Source organism: Lactuca sativa, chromosome 9 (genome assembly GCF_002870075.4).
Source record: "Lactuca sativa cultivar Salinas chromosome 9, Lsat_Salinas_v11, whole genome shotgun sequence".
Taxonomy (NCBI): Eukaryota; Viridiplantae; Streptophyta; class Magnoliopsida; order Asterales; family Asteraceae; genus Lactuca; species Lactuca sativa.
Window position 1 is genome coordinate 32,557,486 of NC_056631.2, and position 19,715 is coordinate 32,577,200.

Genomic DNA, 19,715 nt, shown 5'->3' on the forward strand with positions numbered 1-19,715 from the left:
ATAACTCATATGTGTGTATAAACAATTCAGACTAATTGCCAAATCTCACAATTCAAATCATGGAAAGGGATACCGTAACCATAATCGAATTCGAGAATACAATTTTCACAATCACTATCTTCTTAAAATCTCTCTTAGTGAAAGCATTTCCTCACAATCATTTTCATGAAGGAGGGAATCTTATGACACTTAGATTTTAAGGTGTATGTGTTCCTATCCATGTGAATTTTCCAAAACCAAAGTTTGTGACAAATCCAAACTCATATGGACCAAACTTTCTCAATCTTGATTTCTTGCCTTATGGTAACACGAGTGCCCACCATGTCTTCCAAGTAGTTAAGCAGCTCATCCTTTCCTATCAATGTACTTTTCATTGATCAAGGTTCTTGCCTTTTATGCGTTCAAACGAGAACTCATAGAACTCACATGCATAATTAACTCAACTGGAACAACACGGAAACAAGATAGTGTCAACACGATAGGTTGTGAACCTCAAGTCGTGTGCTAGTGATGATCGATAAGGTTTATTCTTGATTAGTTCTTGAACTTTTCAAGACCATTAAGACTCCCACTGACTCCTTGACATATAAGATTCTCTTGTCAATAAACATTTCTTGACAAACAAATATTCAATAGTTAGTGTAGCTTTTATCAAGACACAACATTTCACAAAATTGGTCCTAGTTGGTCTTTGTCTTATCCAAGACATCACAACTTTCCACATTTGATGAATGTTATAAACCTTCTTAAGACTTGTCACTCAATGTCATAATCTTAACTCTAAGACTTGTTTTTGGAATGAAGTATGATTGACTTCTTGATTTAACCATTTCTTCAATTATTGATTCCTCTTCTCAGACATACAATTGTACTAAGACTCATTTAGAGGATCAATTGAGATATGGTTCTTAATCATTAAGACCTATCATAAAACATAATAAAAGGTACTCTCCCTTCTTCTTAGAATAGAGAAACTTTTATCTTTCTGCCTACTTGATTCTTCTTATTCGTTCTGCTGTTTATTGAAACTCTTTCAATCAACTCAGAATTACACTTAATCTCACAAGTACAATCATATTTACTTAACCTTAGTAAATCATGACGAATATCTTTGTCACTCTTATGGTGGACTTGATCAACACACAACCTTGTGTACTCGATCTCCTAGTCCTTCACTTGACACTTTGTCAACGAATTAGTCTAATTTCCAAATATAAAATTTCTCATTCATCATGCAACCAAGTTGCATGATTCCAAGTTTCTGTCCAATTGAAACTTGGGCGATGAGAAACTTTCCCTATTTGGTAAATTATTGACATTTCCACAAATAACCTAATTAAGAATCAAATCCATTATTGCTAATAATAGAAACTTACAAACATCAAATTTTCATACACGCCATTGCAAGGATAAATAAATAATATAAAATCAAAATTTATTTTATTGCGAAAAATTTTGTCCTTACAGTGCAATTCAACTGAAAAACTATGTTGTTACATATTCCTAAGTAATATATTCTAACTCCAAGTAGTAGCTTAAGAATCTAATCTTCAAGCAATGCGATCGAAATCCATTTCTTCACGATTAGATTCAGCTCACTTCTTCCCTTAAGCTTCCTTTTTCTTCGATCCTACAAAACATCAAAATGTAATCTTATGACATCATGTATTAAAAATCTAGAATAGGAACTTATAAGAGTTAGTTAATGGATTTTACCTGAAGTAGATCCATGCATCTTGACTCTCCCATCTCTTAGATTTCTCAGGTAGTTAGGGTAGTTTCGTCTCCACTGCCTCTTTTCTTGGCAATAAAAGCAAATGGACTTTTTTGGCATGGAACAAGGAACTATCTCATAATTTACCTTTTCTGGATCTCCAGTGTCACCATTTTCAATGTCCATTGAAGTTTAGGAGTTTGATTCATCAGAAAAATTTGCTCGACCAGCTCGCCAAATCATTTCTGATTCAGCAGCTATAAGCAAATAGGTCAAATCAATGAGGGTCACGCCATGATCATATAGTACTCTCTAACGAACTTATTATATGATTCAGGAAGCGAATGAAGAACCCAGTCAACAGCCAACTTACTTGGAATCTCGACACCCAACATCCTTAACCTATCGATGCGTGACTTCATCTCTAAGACGTGTACACACACAGGTTTCCCATGTTTACTTGCCAAAAGGGCTTGAGTGAGCTTGAAATTTTCAAGCCTTCGAACTTGTGGGTTAGGAAGAATAATTGGAGAAGGTGAATATAGTGAAGCATGATCTCTTGTTCCTCGATCATATCGTGGAATATCATCTTCGTTTGGAAAGCTTGTTCCATGGGATTTGGGAAGACCATGATTGTCATAACTAGACATTTACAAAACGGGAGAAAATTCAAGTTAAGTTGATTAGAATCCTTGATGTGACACCCAAATGAAACATCGAGGCTAGGATCCAACACAATACTCTACAACCTAAAAACGGGATGCCGTAATCTAGTTGCATAATATTTGAAGGTAGGTAAATGACGATTTACCAATTTCCACCATGAAAAACGAAAAAGAAATTTAAGTTTTAAATCTATTGAAAATTCCTAGATCTTTTGAGATTTATTGAACTTTTCAATGACATGTTTAAATCTCGACATGCCCCTCGATTTGTGATTGGGATGCCGAGGATCACAAAACAGGGTGTGAATAACCATGCAAACTTACATGGTGCCCCCAATGTTACAATCACCTATTCGATGTGCCGGTTAACCACACACGATCTACCGAACTATGATAAACATTGAGTCACCCTTTGCTACCTTTGCTTAGAACCATTTAGTGTGCCGGTTAACCACACACGCTCCACTAACGTCTTCGCAGGGGCACAAAGTGTAATTTCATGGAATTGCATCAATTCACTTTTGCCTAAAGTAACTAAGATTGGGAATTTTTGTAAAAACATTTAGTTACTTTATACTTCATTATACTTTTAATGGAAAGGATTTGCCCTGTCCTACCCGTTCGGCTAACGACCCTCCACCAATCAAGGAAGCGGTGGGTGAGGGTGGACACCCATTAAACGGCCATTTTATAGGCCATAACCTTATACCCCCTTATAGATTGGCTTCGTGAATGAGGCCAACTAACGGTAAGACTAGCATTTAAGTTATACATATATAATATTAGACTTTTAATGTTATACACAGTATAAGGGTGTATTTTACACTTTTAAAATGCTAGGTGGTTTAATTTTATAAATTAAACTTTTAATTTAATTAAATATAAACCATATCATTATGGATTTATTAACTCTCTTTTAATTATACACTTAATTAATTTTATAAAACCATAAGGGTGTAATTTGAACTTTTTCAAAATTAGGGTTTTACAATTTAGACTTTTTCAAAATTAAACATTTTAATCAAACAATTTAAATTCCAAAACTTGAGGGTAAGTTTTGAAACTTTTCAAAACATAAGCAAGAACATTCTAGATCAATTTACAAATAATAATAATTAACCAATTAATTAGTAATTATCTAAATATGACCTAATTCAATTTCTTGCAAGATAATCTATCAAATAATTCAAATAAATCAAGTTTATCACATAAGGAAATGATTATCTAATTAATTTGACAATTATCTTTTACTTTGGTAAGGATATCTTTTAAATTAAACAATTAATTTAACCTAATCCCTTAAATCCCTAGAATTCGAAATTATGAGATGGGATATTCAAAATCTTTAATTACCAAATTTAAACATTTAAAGGATAATTACAAGATATGGCAATATCCAAATCCCTAAAATTTAGGATCTAATCATGGGGAAAGAGGCAATTTCGAAATTCTAGGGTTAGACAACCCTAAAATCGAAATCTTGGGGCCAAAGAAAAAGGTTTAGGAAATCTTGCCAAAAATTTCGAAATCTAGGGTTTAGAAACCCTAACTTCAAAAATCAAGCCTCCAGGGTTTATTAGTCATAAACCCTAATATGTCAAGTTCATACATTTGAATAAAGCTAATTAAAAAAAACCAATGGCTCTGATACCACTAATGGGTTTTATACAAACAATCCTATGGTGCATGCAACCCTAGAGTTGGATATCTATTTTCACTATTAGTTATACAACTTTATGAACACAAAAAGAAACCTGGCATGCTACTATTATTTTCGAAATTCATATATAAAATAGAATACATACCTTTTGTTGTTATATAGCAATAACAATTAGTTCCTTGAATTTCCTTAGCTCTTGAAAGCAAGTACCACAAGTGTAGTACCTCTAATGGCTCACAAACACACTAGGTGAAAGGATGAATATAGGAGAGAGGAGATAAGGGTATCTTGCCCTAGATTTCATACCTTTTAGGGTTTCCCAAGGCTTGGACGAAATCTTAGTGCCTTAGAGTGCTATTTATACTTAAGGCTAACTAGGGTTTCAAGGTGTAAACCCTAAGCCCTTAGCTTAGGGCCTAAGCAAGTCCATGGACTCCTTTCCTTAAGCCCTTGGACGAAAACTCCTAGATCCTTTCTAGGATTTTCGTTAAAGCCTTAATAAAGGTGATCCAATGGCCCAAAGCCTCAACTATTAAATAATTATAAAATAGCCCCTATACTTTTAATTAATTCCTTTAATCCCGAAATTAGTTCTTAATTAATTTTTGATTAAATACTAATTAATAATATGATTCCAAATTAATATATTATTCATATAATATATTAACAAATCATATTTATACTCCAATTTATTATTCTTAACAATAAACCAGCCTCTCTCCTCAACAATCATCCTGTCTAGTCACCAGTGTGAAGGCAACCCAAAAGGACCATGCACAATCGGGTCAAGTACATACCAAAATAGTTATGGACTTAGACACTAATCCAACAATTTTTTTTATTAGGGAACAGGCTAGTAGACCAAAGAAGAAAGAAAAATCTGAAATCCCAATTGTAACCCGTAGATCTCTAAGAAACCAATGAGAAAAGCCAATTTCTACAAGTTTAATAGATAATTTCTACGAAGCACTTGAGAAACAAAAATCGTTGCAACGACGTAAATTTCAAAACAATTTTTCATTTTTCGAATAATATAAATATCATTTAACATTCTCAAAATTCATGTTCAACAATTGTCATCAAAATAAAACATATCCCAAGATCACAAATAAAGTCCTCTGTCTGTGGGTACGGATCATGTCGGCGCCTTCCCACGATCTTCACTAGTACCTGAAACACATAACTCATAACACTGTTAGCATAAATGCTTAGTGAGTTCCCAAAATACCACATACAACACATATTAGCCACTCGAGGCTATAACTCTGTATGAACCTCTGGTCAAAGTGTCTCCGTGGGACCCTCCAGTCCCATAACTCTGTGGACCCTCTGGTCCTAACTCTGTGGACCTTTCGGTCCTAACTATGTAAACTATAAATCACACATAACACAGAATCACATAGATATCACATCATATAATAACATACAACATACTCTGTCACATAACTCTAATTACCACTCTAGGTAAAGTATAGTGAGAAGACTCACATCGGGTAACTCGGTAAATCTCGAACTCGGTAATATTGGTCTAGCCTCCGGCTAATCACATGGAACAATTACTCTAATCAATACAACTTTCAAAGGCTAGACTAATCCCTCTATAAGTTCTCACAGAAGGGTAAAAGACCATTTTACCCCTCTTATGGCTCAAAGATCCAACCATTGACTAAAAACTAAAAGTCAACCCTCCGGGTTACGCTGGGCGTACCCGACGACTTCACAGAATCGGGGAACACGACCCCCTACGTTGTGCATACTGGGATTACGCCCCGCGTAACTCCCAGTTTCATACTCCTTTGATTTTGGGTCTTAAACGGTTAAGACATATACTCAAACTTCAGATCTGAATTCTCTAAGGTCACTTAATCCATAAAGTTGAAACCTTTAAGCCTTTGCATGGCTGCAAAGGTCACTAATCACTCTAACACCTTTCCTTTTCCCTGATAAAGCCTAGATCTCATGCATGGCTTAATATTCACGTCCAAGATTGGATTTTTATGAACCCTCAACTCACAATACTCTGAAATATAGTAAATCTAAGCTTATGGAGACCTTTTGCTCATAAAGTCTCCACCTTGGGACCAAAAACCCTAAAAATTTGTCCATGAAGCACAAATCAACAATAACAAGGAAAGCTCTGAGCTTTTTACCTCCAAGTGAAGGTCTTCCCTCTGTAGAAATCAGATCTAAGCTTGCACTCCAACTTCTAGCCTTCACAAGAACCTCCTATTCTTCTTCACTAACACACAAAGGCACTTTTAGCTCAAGAACACTCACACACAAGCTTAGAACGAAGGTTGGCTCTCTCTTAAGGTTTTACTCTCTCAAACGGTGGCTGAGGATAAAGCCATAACTTTCTTTATATAGGGATCAAGTCTCAATTAGGGTTTTGAGTATGGACCCGCTACGCCCAGCATAGCCTAAGGTACGCCCAATGTACCGGGTGGAGTCTGCGTCCAAAACACGCCCATGAGTAAGCGCAACGTACTCTTCAGTATGCCCAACGTACTCATTTGCTATGGTCTACTTTTAAGGGCTAAACAAGACAAATTAGAAAGAGGGAAGGGTTAAATAGATATACCTGAATTTCGGGATGTTACAATCGCCCAAATTGAAAGTTGTGCTTGAGAAATCCGCTCTAAAATTGAAGCTACTTAGTATGAGAGAAGTGAGTGTTTCTTCTAAACCGTATGACCCGCTTGTCAAGAAGATTCTGAGCGTATCTAAGGAGTCGCAATCAAAAGGAGTAAACAAGGATGCTAGAATTAGGGTTAGATCTTCGATTGATTTGGAGTCGATGAAGTTGATTCCAAAAAATATTGCTTGTGTAGTAACTAACAAGATACTGTCAGTTAAATTCTTTCCATTTACAGATATGAGGATGGTTCTTGTGGGGAATGTTTTTGGAGAGTTAGGGTTTTGGAAATTGTTTTCAATAAGCAGGAACTAAGAGATATGTGTGTGCATGCATCTGAAGTTCTGCAACAGGAATGACTCTACAAGATGAAAATCGGACCTGAGTTTTGATGAACACGATGAAGATCAAATTTGGGTTTGTTCTTGAAATGGAGGTTGAAGATAGAAGAGCACAAGAACCAAGAACATGAAATCGTTTTTCAATTCCAAATTGAAGCATATCACTTAGTGTGTGTATATGTGTGTAATTACAATGTGTATATATGTGTGAAATTGTGTGGGTTTTCTTGAGGAAGAAGACGATGTGTGTGTATGTGTGAGAGAGAGGTGAGTCATCTATTATTTCTCAATTGTTAAAATAAATAAATAAATATTAAATTTAAAAAAATGAAATAAAAATTAAAAAATAATATCCGAAGGATATTATAGTCATTTCAATTTTCAGAAGGACTATTTTCAATACAAACTAGTTCAAAATGACCACCAAGTTAAAAAATCGTGGTTTGTACTAAAACCCTAAAAATATGCACATAAGATATTTTTGCAATTTTGTTTAAAAAAAATTATGTAACCTAATCCTTCTTAATAAATGAAAGTTTTTTTTGCCACATGTCAATCTCTCATTAGTTTTGACACTTGTCATTTTGTGGTATTTTTGAAATAAATATTATCCACTTGTCAATTTTTGATTTGTTTCAATTTTTAAAATTAAAATTATATACTTATATATGTAAAGTATTAAATATCATATATTAGGGGTGAGCAAAAACCGAACCGCAAACCAAAAAAACCGAAAAAACCGCATAAACCGAAACCGAAAAACCGAAACTGATGGTGCGGTTTTTAGTTTTGCAAAAACCGAAAATACTCGGTGCGGTGCGACTTCTAGTCTCGCAAAAACCGTAAAAAACCGAACCGCACCGCATATATATATATATATATATATATATATATATATATATATATATAAGTGTTGATATTTATAAGAACCAAGAACTTATGATAATTAAAATTTCTATAAATGTAAATATCTATCTTATCTATCGGATGATGACTTTATATTTTTAAGCATACATTGAGTGATATTTACAATAACAAATAATGTTTATTACATTTTTTTAACATTTAAATATGAATAGTACTAGTGATATAATATCATTTTTAAGAATACGTTAATTGATATTATCCTATGTACTTGTGAAACAAATATTATATTAAATTCGTATTATATTGAAGCATTAGAATCATGTTGAATGAGTGATTATATAATTTGATTTCGAACCAATAGGTGGCGGTATCGGTTTATCTCCAATAAAAGATTAGCACTCCTCATCTGAGTCATAGTAACTCGCTGAGTTACTTGAGTTTTAGTAAAAAAGACAAAACGAAAAAAAACTAATAAAAACCGCAAAAACAGAACCGCATAAAACCGAACGGTGCGGTTTCTAAATTTCAAAAAACCGAAGTTGCGGTTTTCGGTTCGGTTTTGACCAAAAACCGCATCGAACCGCACCATGCTCACCCTATCATATATGATATTAAATTGCAATAAATACATTTTTTCTTTTTTATTTTAAAGTTGTACATTAAAAAATATTTTATGTTTACATTTTAATTTAATATATAATTTTTTTAAATCAATCCATGTATTATACGGATCTCACACCTAATAATATAATAACGACTTGTTATACCTAGATTGTGCATCATCAAACAAATCTACTCCCCATCATTCTTTTGGACCTCTAAAACACAAAAATAAAATTGTATCTTTTCATTCTTTTCGCTTTGTTTTCTCTCCTTGTGTTATTCCTCTCATTTATTTGTTTATTAAACTCGGTATATAATAGTGTAAAGAGTATATTTAACAACGTTTGGGGTTATTTTAGACAATTGACCGTCTAAAGTCTAAACCCCTACTCCTCTCTATAACCCGTACCTGCAATTTGCAAACCTTGAAAAACCCTCGGCCCTCTCTCAGCTTCCTGCCTCTCTGTGCGCCTCCGCCCTTCTCCATCCCCACCACTCTTCCGCCCTCATCAGTCGCCCCTCACCCTTGCTCCGCCCTTACTGCTCATTGGTGTTGTCTGCCGCCGTAAAGTTAGAAAGAGGTATTTTTTAACTTTTAATTTGGAAATCTATCATCGCTACTGCTATTTCGGCGGCTGCGTTTCTCGCTGGTGCTCTCTGGCATCATGTAAATGGCACCTTCTCTTTTCCTCATCTGTGTATGTTCCTTACTTCTTACTTTTTCCTAACTTCTTACTCAGGTAGGAGCAAAGCATCGGTCTGGTGTACAGGGGAATCCCCTCTTCCCTATCTTTTGGAACATATACCTGTTTTCGATTTGTGTTGAAGCTGTTCAGTTGTAAAAGATGGCTCAGACCACCGAGGTATAATATATCAGTAACTCATTTAGCTTTCTTATTGACAATCGGTTTTGCATAGTTTCATGTGTTTCTCTTTGTTGCTGAATATAGTTTTCATTGATTTACCATATTATATATAACAATTCTTGTGCTTATGTATGCTTTTTTGAAGTGTGCTATGCTTAGTTGGTGCATAATGTTATTATATATGAGGTAGCAAGTGTAACTGGTACAAACTCTAAAGTAAAGTACCATGGATAGAATGATGAGCTTAAATTTGCAATTAGCATAAAGTGTTAGACAAACAAGAAATCTTCAGATTCTTTATGCACCTCTAATTACAAGCTTATTGTTGCAGGGTGCGTCTGAGATTGTTGAGGGTGTAAGGTTCAGTTTCATGACTGATGAAGAGGTCAGGAAGCACAGTGTTTTAAAGATTACAAACCCTATTTTACTTGACAGTGTTGGAAGACCAATGCCAGGAGGATTGTATGATCCTTTGTTGGGCCCAATGGATGAACAAGCACCCTGTAAGTCATGTGGGCAGCAGTCATTTCAATGCCCAGGGCATTGTGGTCACATTGATCTTGTTTCACCAGTATACAATCCATTGCTTTTTGATATGCTTTTCACTCTTATAAGAAAAACATGCTTCTTTTGTCGCCATTTTAGAGCAGGAAAAGAAGAGGTAAGATCATCAATTTGTAACATTCTTCTTCAATTTTGTTCCTGTATCTTCTTGTCCTCATGTTGCATAGTATCTTATTCTTTAGGTCAATGTTTGTACGTCTAAACTAATGAAGATAGCAAACGGTGATGTTTCTGGGGCTAAAGATTATGTTATCAATAATTCGGATTCCAAAGACATTGATCTAGAGGACAATGATTTTAGCCATGGTTCAAGTTCCACATTACATTCTGGTTCACAAAGTGAAAGCCCTGAACAAACACAACATGATTTTTGGACATCTGTTCAATATATAGAAGCAAGGAATCTTTTGAAAGAATTTTTGGCTAACCCTAGCAAGTCTTGTAAAAATTGTGAAGCTAAAAACCCAAAGATCAGTAAACCTACATTTGGATCGTTTCGTATGGTTAGTTTCACTCCTCTTTCTTGCCCTTACAAAGTCATTTTGCATATTTTTCTTTAATGTTATGTAAATGAATGTTTTTTAGGAAATGACTGTTGCTGATGCTGAAAAGAACTATATGAAAGGTTATAAATTGGGAAGTATACAAGATGAGGAGTTAGAAGATGGGGAAGATGACAAGACTTCTGAGGTTATAAATGTCAATGAACTATCAGAAGATGAAAGAGTTGACACTGCTGGGACCAATTCATTTTCACCATCTTCATCTAACAAAAAGAAAATAAAGAAGAAAAAGTCAAAAGTGCCCTCTGACTTCAAAGAGCTGAAGAACAACTACACAGGCACTCTTTTACCATCTAGGGTACAAACCAAGACATAGTAATCTACAATCAAGATCTATTCCATACTAGATTCTAATTTCTTTATCAATTACAATTTCAGGTCATAAGTATAGTGAAAGATTTGTGGGAAAATGAAGCTGATCTTTGTGCATATCTATGCAATATTCAGCAAGAAAGGCTGACTGGATCTTTTAAAACTACTGGTTACACCATGTTCTTTTTAGAGGCCTTGCTTGTCCCCCCTACAAAATTTCGTCCTGCTGCCAAAGCAGGTGATGCTGTAAGTATTAAGTTTTGTTATAAAGACATGCTACTTTAATGCTATTCTTTTTTGAGTTTTTTTTTATTTAAATACATGATTGGTGAAATGCAGGTGATGGAGAATCCACAAACAGTGTTACTAGGAAAGGTGCTACAGTCAAATATATCATTGGGAAATGCTCATATCAACAAACTTGAAGGTTCAAAGATTGCTGATCGTTGGCGGGACCTACAACAGTCTGTAAATGTTCTATTTGACAGCAAAACTGCCACAAGTGAGTTTTTTTTTTCTTTATCTTTTTATCTTGTTTCTTTGATATATGGACTAAAATTGCATCTTTTTTTTTTTTTTTTTTTTTTTTTTTTTTTTTTTGTGGAAGATCCAAATCTGAAAAATGCAAATACTGGGATATGCCAGTTGCTTGAGAAGAAAGAGGGAATCTTTCGCCAAAAAATGATGGGCAAAAGAGTCAATTATGCATGTCGATCTGTCATTTCACCTGATCCTTATTTAGCTGTTAATGAAATCGGTGTTCCTCCTTATTTTGCCCTAAGGTTGACCTACCCCGAGGTAATTTTATTTTTACTCATGCACATAATATATTTATTACATCTTCATTAAAGATAACTTTTTTTGATTAAATTGTTTTCAGAGAGTGACTCCTTGGAATGTTGTGAAACTAAGAGATTCCATTATTAATGGTTCTGATATTCATCCTGGAGCTACTCATTATGCTGATAAGGTGTGTTGATAGGATTCTACGATGACTAATTTTGTAATAAATAATCAATTAAAGAATTTCAATCTAATCTGGGGTCAACAGGTGTCAACTGTGAGACTACCTCAAAGCAAAAAGATGCGTATTTCTATATCTAGAAAGTTACCTTCTTCTAGAGGCACAGCTATACAATCCAAAAACAGCAGTGACTATGACTTCGAGGGTAAAATAGTCTATCGCCATTTACAAGATGGAGATATTGTCCTTGTGAATCGTCAGCCTACACTTCACAAGCCCAGTATTATGGCTCATGTAGTTCGAGTATTAAAAGGAGAGAAAACTCTTCGTATGCATTATGCAAATTGCAGGTTAGAATCTTGTAATCCAGTTCTGTTAGTTATATTATATTATTTTATTGTTTTTAGGTTTCATGGTGTTAAATATTAATTTCAGTTCCTACAATGCTGATTTTGATGGAGATGAAATGAATGTTCATTTACCACAAGATGAAATCTCACGTTCTGAAGCTTATAACATTGTGAATGCAAACAATCAGTATATAGTTCCAACAAGGGGAGATACTGTTAGAGGCTTAATTCAAGATCATATTGTCAGTTCTGTTCTTCTCACAATGAAAGATACTTTTTTAAACCGTGACCAGTTCAATCAACTTCTTTATGCTTCTGGTGTGTTTAATGGAGGTAATTCAAGACATGGTAAAACTTCATTTACTGATAAAGGCTGCTTTGTGAAGCCTGTTCTTCCAGCTGTCTGGAAGCCAAAGCCTCTTTGGACAGGAAAACAGGTCATAAATTTTATATATATACAAGTATAATGACTCTATTCACTTTCTCAAATATATGTAAATCTTGAAAATTTTAAATCTTTTTGTTTGTGTTTTGTAGGTGATAACAGCGTTGTTGAATCATCTGACTAGAGGTTATACGCCTTGTATTGTTGATAACAAGGTGAAGATCCCAGAACAGTATTTTCAAGGAAAAGAGGATAAAAATAAAAAAAATAAAAAAAGAAAGAAAGAGGTTGTGGAATTGAAAAATGAAATTGATGAAACAAGATTATTGATTTGGAAAAATGAGCTTGTGAGTGGTGTGATAGATAAAGCTCAATTTGGAAAATATGGTTTGGTTCATACAGTACAAGAGCTATATGGACCAGACATTGCAGGGCTTTTACTTGGAGCTTTTAGTCGATTATTCACTAATTATTTACAGGTATTTTATTATTTTATATAACTTATTGTTAGTATTAATTATTCGTATTGGTTATTAATAATCTTATCGAATAATCATTCTACAGTTCCATGGATTTACATGTGGTTTAGATGATCTAATGGTGTCACCAGATTGTGACAAGGAAATGAAGATGGAACTTGAAGGTGAAGATGTAGGTGAAAAAGTTCATAGAAAATTTGTCAACTTGGAAAATCAAAAAACAGGTATATATATACTTTGACAATTTTTTTATAAATCATTAGGGTTTTTGCATTTGTTAATTTGTGAATATATAGGGACACGAGAGTTGCAATTGGAAACTGAGAAAATAATAAGAAGCAATGGAGCAACAGCGTCTGCAAGTTTAGATAACCTCATGCAAACAGAGCTAAGAGATAAAGGTTCAATGATCAGCAAAAAATGGTTACCAAAAGGACTGATGAAACCCTTCCCACAAAACTGCATTTCTCTCATGACCATCAGTGGTGCCAAGGGTAGTTCGGTAAATTTCCAACAAATATCATTTTTACTCGGTCAACAAGAATTGGAAGGGAAACGTGTGCCCCGAATGGTTTCCGGGAAGACTTTACCCAGCTTTTCACCTTGGGATTTCACCGCTCGGGCAGGCGGTTATATCATTGACCGGTTTTTGACCGGGCTCCGCCCACAAGAATACTATTTTCACTGCATGGCTGGGCGTGAAGGGTTGGTGGATACAGCTGTTAAAACTTCTAGAAGTGGGTATTTACAAAGGTGTCTTATTAAGAATCTTGAAAGCTTAAAAGTTTCATATGATTACACGGTTCGTGATGCTGATGGATCCATTGTTCAGTTTTATTATGGTGAAGATGGTGTCGATGTGCATCAAACTAGCTTTTTAAATAATGTTCAAGTTCTCAAAGCTAATCGAGAAATTGTTTGTCAAAAGCTAAACGAACCACTTGAATTCAATTCTTACATTCAAGAATTACCACAAGGGATTCAAGATAAAGTTAAAAGTTATAAACAGAAGGGTAAAAAAGAGAAAAATGATTTGTTGATGTTGGTAAGGCAAAAGTATTTGTCTAGTCTTGCACAGCCTGGGGAGCCGGTTGGTGTCATTGCTGGTCAATCTGTTGGTGAACCTTCCACTCAGATGACGTAAGTTTTTCTTTTTTTTAAATTAGTACTTTTTTAAAATTTGTATTTAAGTAAAGTTGGTTGCTATTTATTTATTATGCAGATTGAATACTTTTCATCTTGCGGGACGTGGTGAGATGAATGTGACACTTGGTATTCCACGTTTACAGGAGATATTAATGACAGCTGCTGCTAACATCAAGACTCCTATCATAACATGTCCATTGCTTCAAGACAAATCAATGTCAGTTATTATCTTTATTTATTTATTTATATAATAAGAATAATGTACTTATGTTTTTATTTTTTTTTATTTTACAGGGAAGATGCGGAGAGACTTGTGGAGAAAGTGAAGAAGCTTACTGTTGCAGAACTTATGCAGAGCGTACAAGTTTCAAAGTTACCACTTGTGATTCATAATAATCGTCCGTGTAGGATCTATAAGCTTATGGTGAAGCTGAAACAACCGAGACATGTGTCACTACATAACTGTCAGGAAACACTTAGGAATGTTTTTCTAAGGGCATTGGAGGATGCCATTGAAAGACACGTGGTTTTGCTGTCTAGAATTAATGGAATCAAAAGTGTTCGGAGTTCAAAAACAGAACGTTCAGGGGAAGATGATGATGCTTCTGTTGATGATGGTGGTGATCATGTTGATGGTGATGATGATGATGACGATGATGATGACAGAGATGAAACAGCTGATGATCTTGGATCTGAGTATAATAAAAGAAAACGACAAAATACAGATTCAGTTGAATACGAAGATGGTTCTGAAGAGGAAGATGAAGAAGAGGAAGCATCCTCGGATCTTGATGAAAATGGAGGTGCTGATGTGGCTAATGCTGATATGGCAACCGGAACTGACGACGAAACAGAAGAACAAGAACAAGAACAAGAACAAGAACAAGGTGATGCGGATAAAGCAAGCACTAAATCCACTGAAGAATTTGTGGAGAGAAAATTCGATAGGTCAATATTCGTTGAAGTCAAAGACTTGACTCTTGAAGTCCATTTCAGATTCACAAATGAACCAGAGATTTTGCTTGCAGAGGTAAAAACTTAAATTGCACAAAAATATTCATATTTATTTTTTGAGCTAATTTGTTTTTTTTTTTTTTTTTTTGTATTGCAGGTTGCACAGAAGGCTGCGAAGAAGGTATACATCAAAGGATCTGGAAAACTGGACCAGTGCCAGCCTGTCAAGTACAGTGTAAACGTGAAACAAGTCTGTTGGAATCAGAAAAACATGGAGACAGCAAAAGACAAAATGTGTGCATTGCAGGCTTCAGGAGTTGAGCTTCCTGCATTTTGGGATATGGAAGATGAGCTTGATGTGGACCATGTTTATTCCAACAACATACACACCATGCTCAACACCTATGGAGTTGAAGCTGCAAGAACAGGGATTATTTTGGAGATGAAGAATGTGTTTGGGAGTTATGGTGTGGAGATTGATTACAGGCATTTAAGTCTCATTGCTGATCACATGACTCATTCCGGAGGGTATCGCCCAATGAGTAGATTCGGGAGCATATCGGAATCCGTGTCTCCCTTCTTGAAGATGTCATTTGAGACTGCAAGTAAGTTTATTGTTGAGGCGGCTTCTCATGGGATGATGGATAATTTGGAGACACCAACCGCTAGAATTTGTCTTGGTTTGCCTGTTAAAGTTGGTACTGGCTCCATGGAGTTGATGCAGAAACTTGATATATAAATTGATTTTTGTAAGGGTATTTTTGGTATTTACCCCCATCACGCATATACCAAAACAATTTTGAACTTAGTCCCCATTGTGTTTCTCAAATTTGTTGTCGCATGATTTTGGGATTACCTTTAATGTTGTAATTGTTTGAAATTATATTAATACAAGTGTTTGCGAAATTCAAACTGTAATTAAATAACAAGCATATTAAAAACACAAACTGATTTTTTCAACTCTTTCTATTTCTTTAGTACAGAAACTAAACATGCACAAACAAATACCCAAAGTAAAGTTTTTTTCCACATAAATCTGTTTAATAAGTTTTAAAGTTCCAATAATATATATCTATATATCTATATATTTTATACTAGTCACTTCTTTTTATCAAGTTCACCATTAGTGGTCCTTGATGGGGCCACCTTGGAAGGGTTGGAACGTTCTGCCTGAGAGAATTGAATCATGATCTGCATCAAGACTGTAACGACACCCAAACAAACCCCTGTCACCAAAAACCCCTTCCATGAAGAGAAAAGATTAGACCACTGCAAGAATTTCAACGTCCCAAAAACAAGCAAGGATGCCCAACATACAGCCACCTGTCCATTCATACATACACAAAACCCGTATAAGCATTTGTCATTTACCTTATTTATTAATTAATATTAATATTCTTTTTCTTACCATGAGAGACTTTACAGGGCGTCCGATGTTATGGAGTTCTGAATCAGGGAAGGAATCGTTTGATTTATGCTTGTCTAATAATTCATCCTGGACAAAAGCAAAACATAATAATGACTTAATGTGTTAAGCCAAAAATAATAATAAGAATAATAAGAAAAAATCTCATAAAGTCTGCACCTTTGCGACAAATAAATCTTTACACCATTGAGCTACAGCTTCATCTGTTTCTGGCAAATCTTTCATCAAATACCTCTTCACTTTCACATGAACCTGCAACAAAAAAGAAGACACCAAAAATCTTTTATCCTTGTGGAAATTTCAAATTTATTAGTTTATCACAGATCTTTTTATTTGGAAATTTATTAATAATAATAATACCACAGAAGGTTGGCCCTTAAAGAGCCTCAACATTGTTGGTGGAGTTGAGGTTTTTGGAATAGCAACAGTCATATCATAGATGGCTGGAACAAATGATCGCATGTGACTTACAGACGTTACAAAACCCTAAAATCAAAAAAAGGAAACAATTAATTCACGAATGAATGACTGAAAGTGGAAAGTGACTTAATAATAAGATGACCCGATGACACATTAATATGTTACCTTTGTTCTTGGAATGAGGACATTTCTAGGTACAGGTAAACCATTTGATGATGCATATTCTTGAGCTGCTAAAAGTTTTGCTTGTGTAAATCTTGTTCCCTCCACAAAAAGAGCCAACCAAAAGGGTAGTGGGTAGTCTTTTAATCGTTCAAGCCCAAACTGTTGAAACACATGTTAGATTTTTAGGTTTGACTAAAAAAAGTCAATGAATGAACTAGTATTAGGGTATACCTTTAGGGTACTTTCATCCTTAGCCCAACTTCTTTCAAGAAAAAGATACTCTGAAAACCACATTGACCATCCTATCACCTGCAGATATATATAATTATATATATTCAACCGCGTAATTGTAAATAAATTTACGCATATAAACAAAACACAAACTTTCTAAATTTGGTCACATTTCGCAATTATAATCCATAAAGTTATAACTATCTGCCTTCCAAATACACCCTTTTTACCTTTTGAATATCAAACCTAATGCTTAATAACTTCAAATTTAACAAGATTTTTTTCTCACAATGCAATCAAAGAAGTCTCTGTTTAAAACATTTTTGCACAGCTTAGAGTATTTATACAAAATAAACATATTCAAATCAGTGTTAAAGTTCAGAGTAGTTTGTTTTACGAAATCCATAAGGGGGCATTGAAGTGAAATTGAGGAAGTATTATGAGAATACAAAAAAACGCGTATACAACATTATCATTAATTTAAAAACTTAACATGTTTGTTTCGTAAGATTGCAACTTTTAAATACTTACAGGAAGGAATTTTGATGACTTTTTCATGACAGCTAACGTGCTACCAAGGCATCCTGATCGCTGTCACAGAACAATCCAATGAACATGAGTAAGTCATGTTTCAAAAATCTTGTAAGTTTTTTTTTTTAAAGTAATCTTTTAGCCCTATCATGCTGCTTTTTAAAAGTAGCTAAGAAAGTAGAGAACACAAAAGCAATGAGAATATTTAATAATGAATCACCTGTGCAAACACCCATCCGATAAGCCAATCAATATCACTCTTGTGATTAGCTATAACAAGAGCATGTTCCTTACCTGTAAATATAATTCGTATATATAGAAGAAATATATTATTCATTCAGACCAAATAAGATACAACACATGAGAAAGTATATGTAATTAGGTATGTTCTTACCCATCATTTCTAATGTCTCAGGATCTGTGTACAATTGAACCTGTGGGAATCAGTGTTAGAAAAGTAGACTAAAACACATCAAAATGCAAACAATCTGAAAGACAGATTTGAGAAAACTCAAAAGGAGAAACAACTAAATATCATGAAGCCCTAAGTAACCCTTTTTTTTAATCAACTTGGCGAAATAAACGATTGTAAAATATTAATAAAATGGTTCAAAAATCACTGAAAGTTAGTAGATCATCACCTTAACTCCTGCCCACCAATCAACTATCCACACAAGTTCAAGCCACAACAGCTCCGCCACCATTCTGTTAATCCTTCTGTATGTGTTCTTCGAAAACGGCCGAACAACCACGAAAAGTATCGCCTAAAAACCCACGATAACAATAAAACACAGTGAAATTCAACATTGGTACATAAATGAACCTTCGTGATGACGTCGATATGATAAAAAAATCCTAATTATAATTGCCGCGATCCTAGTCGAAAGGAATTACACAATTGAGCACATCTTAGATAGCATGATCCAGAAACATTATACACACATACAAACAGAAATCAGTAACGAATGATACACCTGAATGAGATTGACGATTAGGCCGGAGACGAAGAAGAAGACGCCGAGAGGGACGATAACAGCTGCTGCTGCCACCGCCATTGCTGAAGAGCACCGTTAACAGAATCTATGTAGATTGGCAGGAGTGGGTGGGTGTATGCGATAGAGAGAGATGCAAAGAGGTTTCGGAGGATTTAAAGAGGACGGAGAGAGTGATGGATATGGATTATGGAAGAAAGAGAGCTGCAATTCTTAGAAGCAGAAGATTACTGGTGTCGAAATGTACATTTTTCTATTAATGCCCCTTTAAGTTTAAAATACGCTGCGTATCTAGTCCTTCGTTTTTCTCATTTGTACAATAGTATACTATATTTACGTTTTTGTTTTTTGTTGTATATGTTTTTAATACGTAATGAATTTTACTTAACAACAAATTTATAATTAAATTATGTTTGGCAATACTATTTCTCTTTGCAAGACTTGGATGAAAACTTCTAAGTAAAAAAAAAATAAGTAAGACTTATGTTTTTTTATTCTTTTCGTAATGTTTTAACTAATAATATAAACTTTAATAAAGTTCTATAGTTGTTGACCAAAATGAATATAGATAAAGAAACTTATGAATTAAAGTAGCATTCTTGATCTACCAAAAACATGTAAACATACACAAACGAAAAGTAAATATATTATGTAATTTTTAACGTTGCATTTTCTTTCTCGTAACGTGCATTATCAATTGAGATCAATAAAATCATAATAACAAAGGACATTTGATCCAACGGTATTAAACGTTGCATTATCAATTGAGATCAATAAAATCATAATAACAAAGAACATTTGATCCAACGGTATTAAGCGTTAACAAAAATGTGTATCTCAGCTAAATATTTATGTTCAACTCATCTTTAAAAATTAAAATGA

At 34.4% G+C, this 19,715-nt stretch overlaps 2 protein-coding genes across 2 annotated transcripts; one reads left to right on the plus strand and one right to left on the minus strand.

Annotated features, from left to right (window-relative positions):
* Positions 1 to 8,839: 8,839 nt before the first annotated feature.
* LOC111878626 (DNA-directed RNA polymerase I subunit 1) lies at positions 8,840 to 15,974 on the plus strand. Its single transcript, XM_023875134.2, has 17 exons — positions 8,840 to 9,066; positions 9,226 to 9,348; positions 9,683 to 10,012; positions 10,098 to 10,418; positions 10,501 to 10,776; positions 10,857 to 11,036; positions 11,130 to 11,292; positions 11,398 to 11,588; positions 11,671 to 11,760; positions 11,842 to 12,104; positions 12,190 to 12,541; positions 12,642 to 12,968; positions 13,054 to 13,192; positions 13,265 to 14,108; positions 14,191 to 14,331; positions 14,409 to 15,144; positions 15,226 to 15,974. Exons 2-17 carry the CDS (start codon positions 9,331 to 9,333, stop codon positions 15,805 to 15,807), a joined length of 4,953 nt encoding a protein of 1,650 aa, XP_023730902.1. The 5' UTR covers positions 8,840 to 9,066; positions 9,226 to 9,330; the 3' UTR covers positions 15,808 to 15,974.
* A 28-nt stretch (positions 15,975 to 16,002) lies between these two features.
* Positions 16,003 to 19,054, minus strand: LOC111878627 (1-acyl-sn-glycerol-3-phosphate acyltransferase 2). The gene is made up of 11 exons (XM_023875135.2): positions 18,816 to 19,054; positions 18,483 to 18,605; positions 18,236 to 18,275; positions 18,062 to 18,135; positions 17,842 to 17,901; positions 17,311 to 17,388; positions 17,080 to 17,238; positions 16,855 to 16,980; positions 16,654 to 16,746; positions 16,477 to 16,563; positions 16,003 to 16,391 (listed from the first exon to the last, which is right to left on the minus strand). Exons 1-11 carry the CDS (start codon positions 18,894 to 18,896, stop codon positions 16,167 to 16,169), a joined length of 1,146 nt encoding a protein of 381 aa, XP_023730903.1. The 5' UTR covers positions 18,897 to 19,054; the 3' UTR covers positions 16,003 to 16,166.
* Positions 19,055 to 19,715: the final 661 nt, after the last annotated feature.

Coding starts and splice junctions, on each gene's coding strand:
- LOC111878626 (XM_023875134.2), top strand. Junction 10,419..10,500: donor CATTTGGATCGTTTCGTATG/GTTAGTTTCACT, acceptor AATGTTTTTTAG/GAAATGACTGTTGCTGATGC. Junction 10,777..10,856: donor GCACTCTTTTACCATCTAGG/GTACAAACCAAG, acceptor TTACAATTTCAG/GTCATAAGTATAGTGAAAGA.
- LOC111878627 (XM_023875135.2), bottom strand. CDS start 18,896: ATGGCGGTGGCAGCAGCAGCTGTTATCGTCCCTCTCGGCGTCTTCTTC. Junction 17,389..17,841: donor AGTCATCAAAATTCCTTCCT/GTAAGTATTTAA, acceptor ATATATCTGCAG/GTGATAGGATGGTCAATGTG. Junction 16,747..16,854: donor TTAAGGGCCAACCTTCTGTG/GTATTATTATTA, acceptor TTTTTGTTGCAG/GTTCATGTGAAAGTGAAGAG.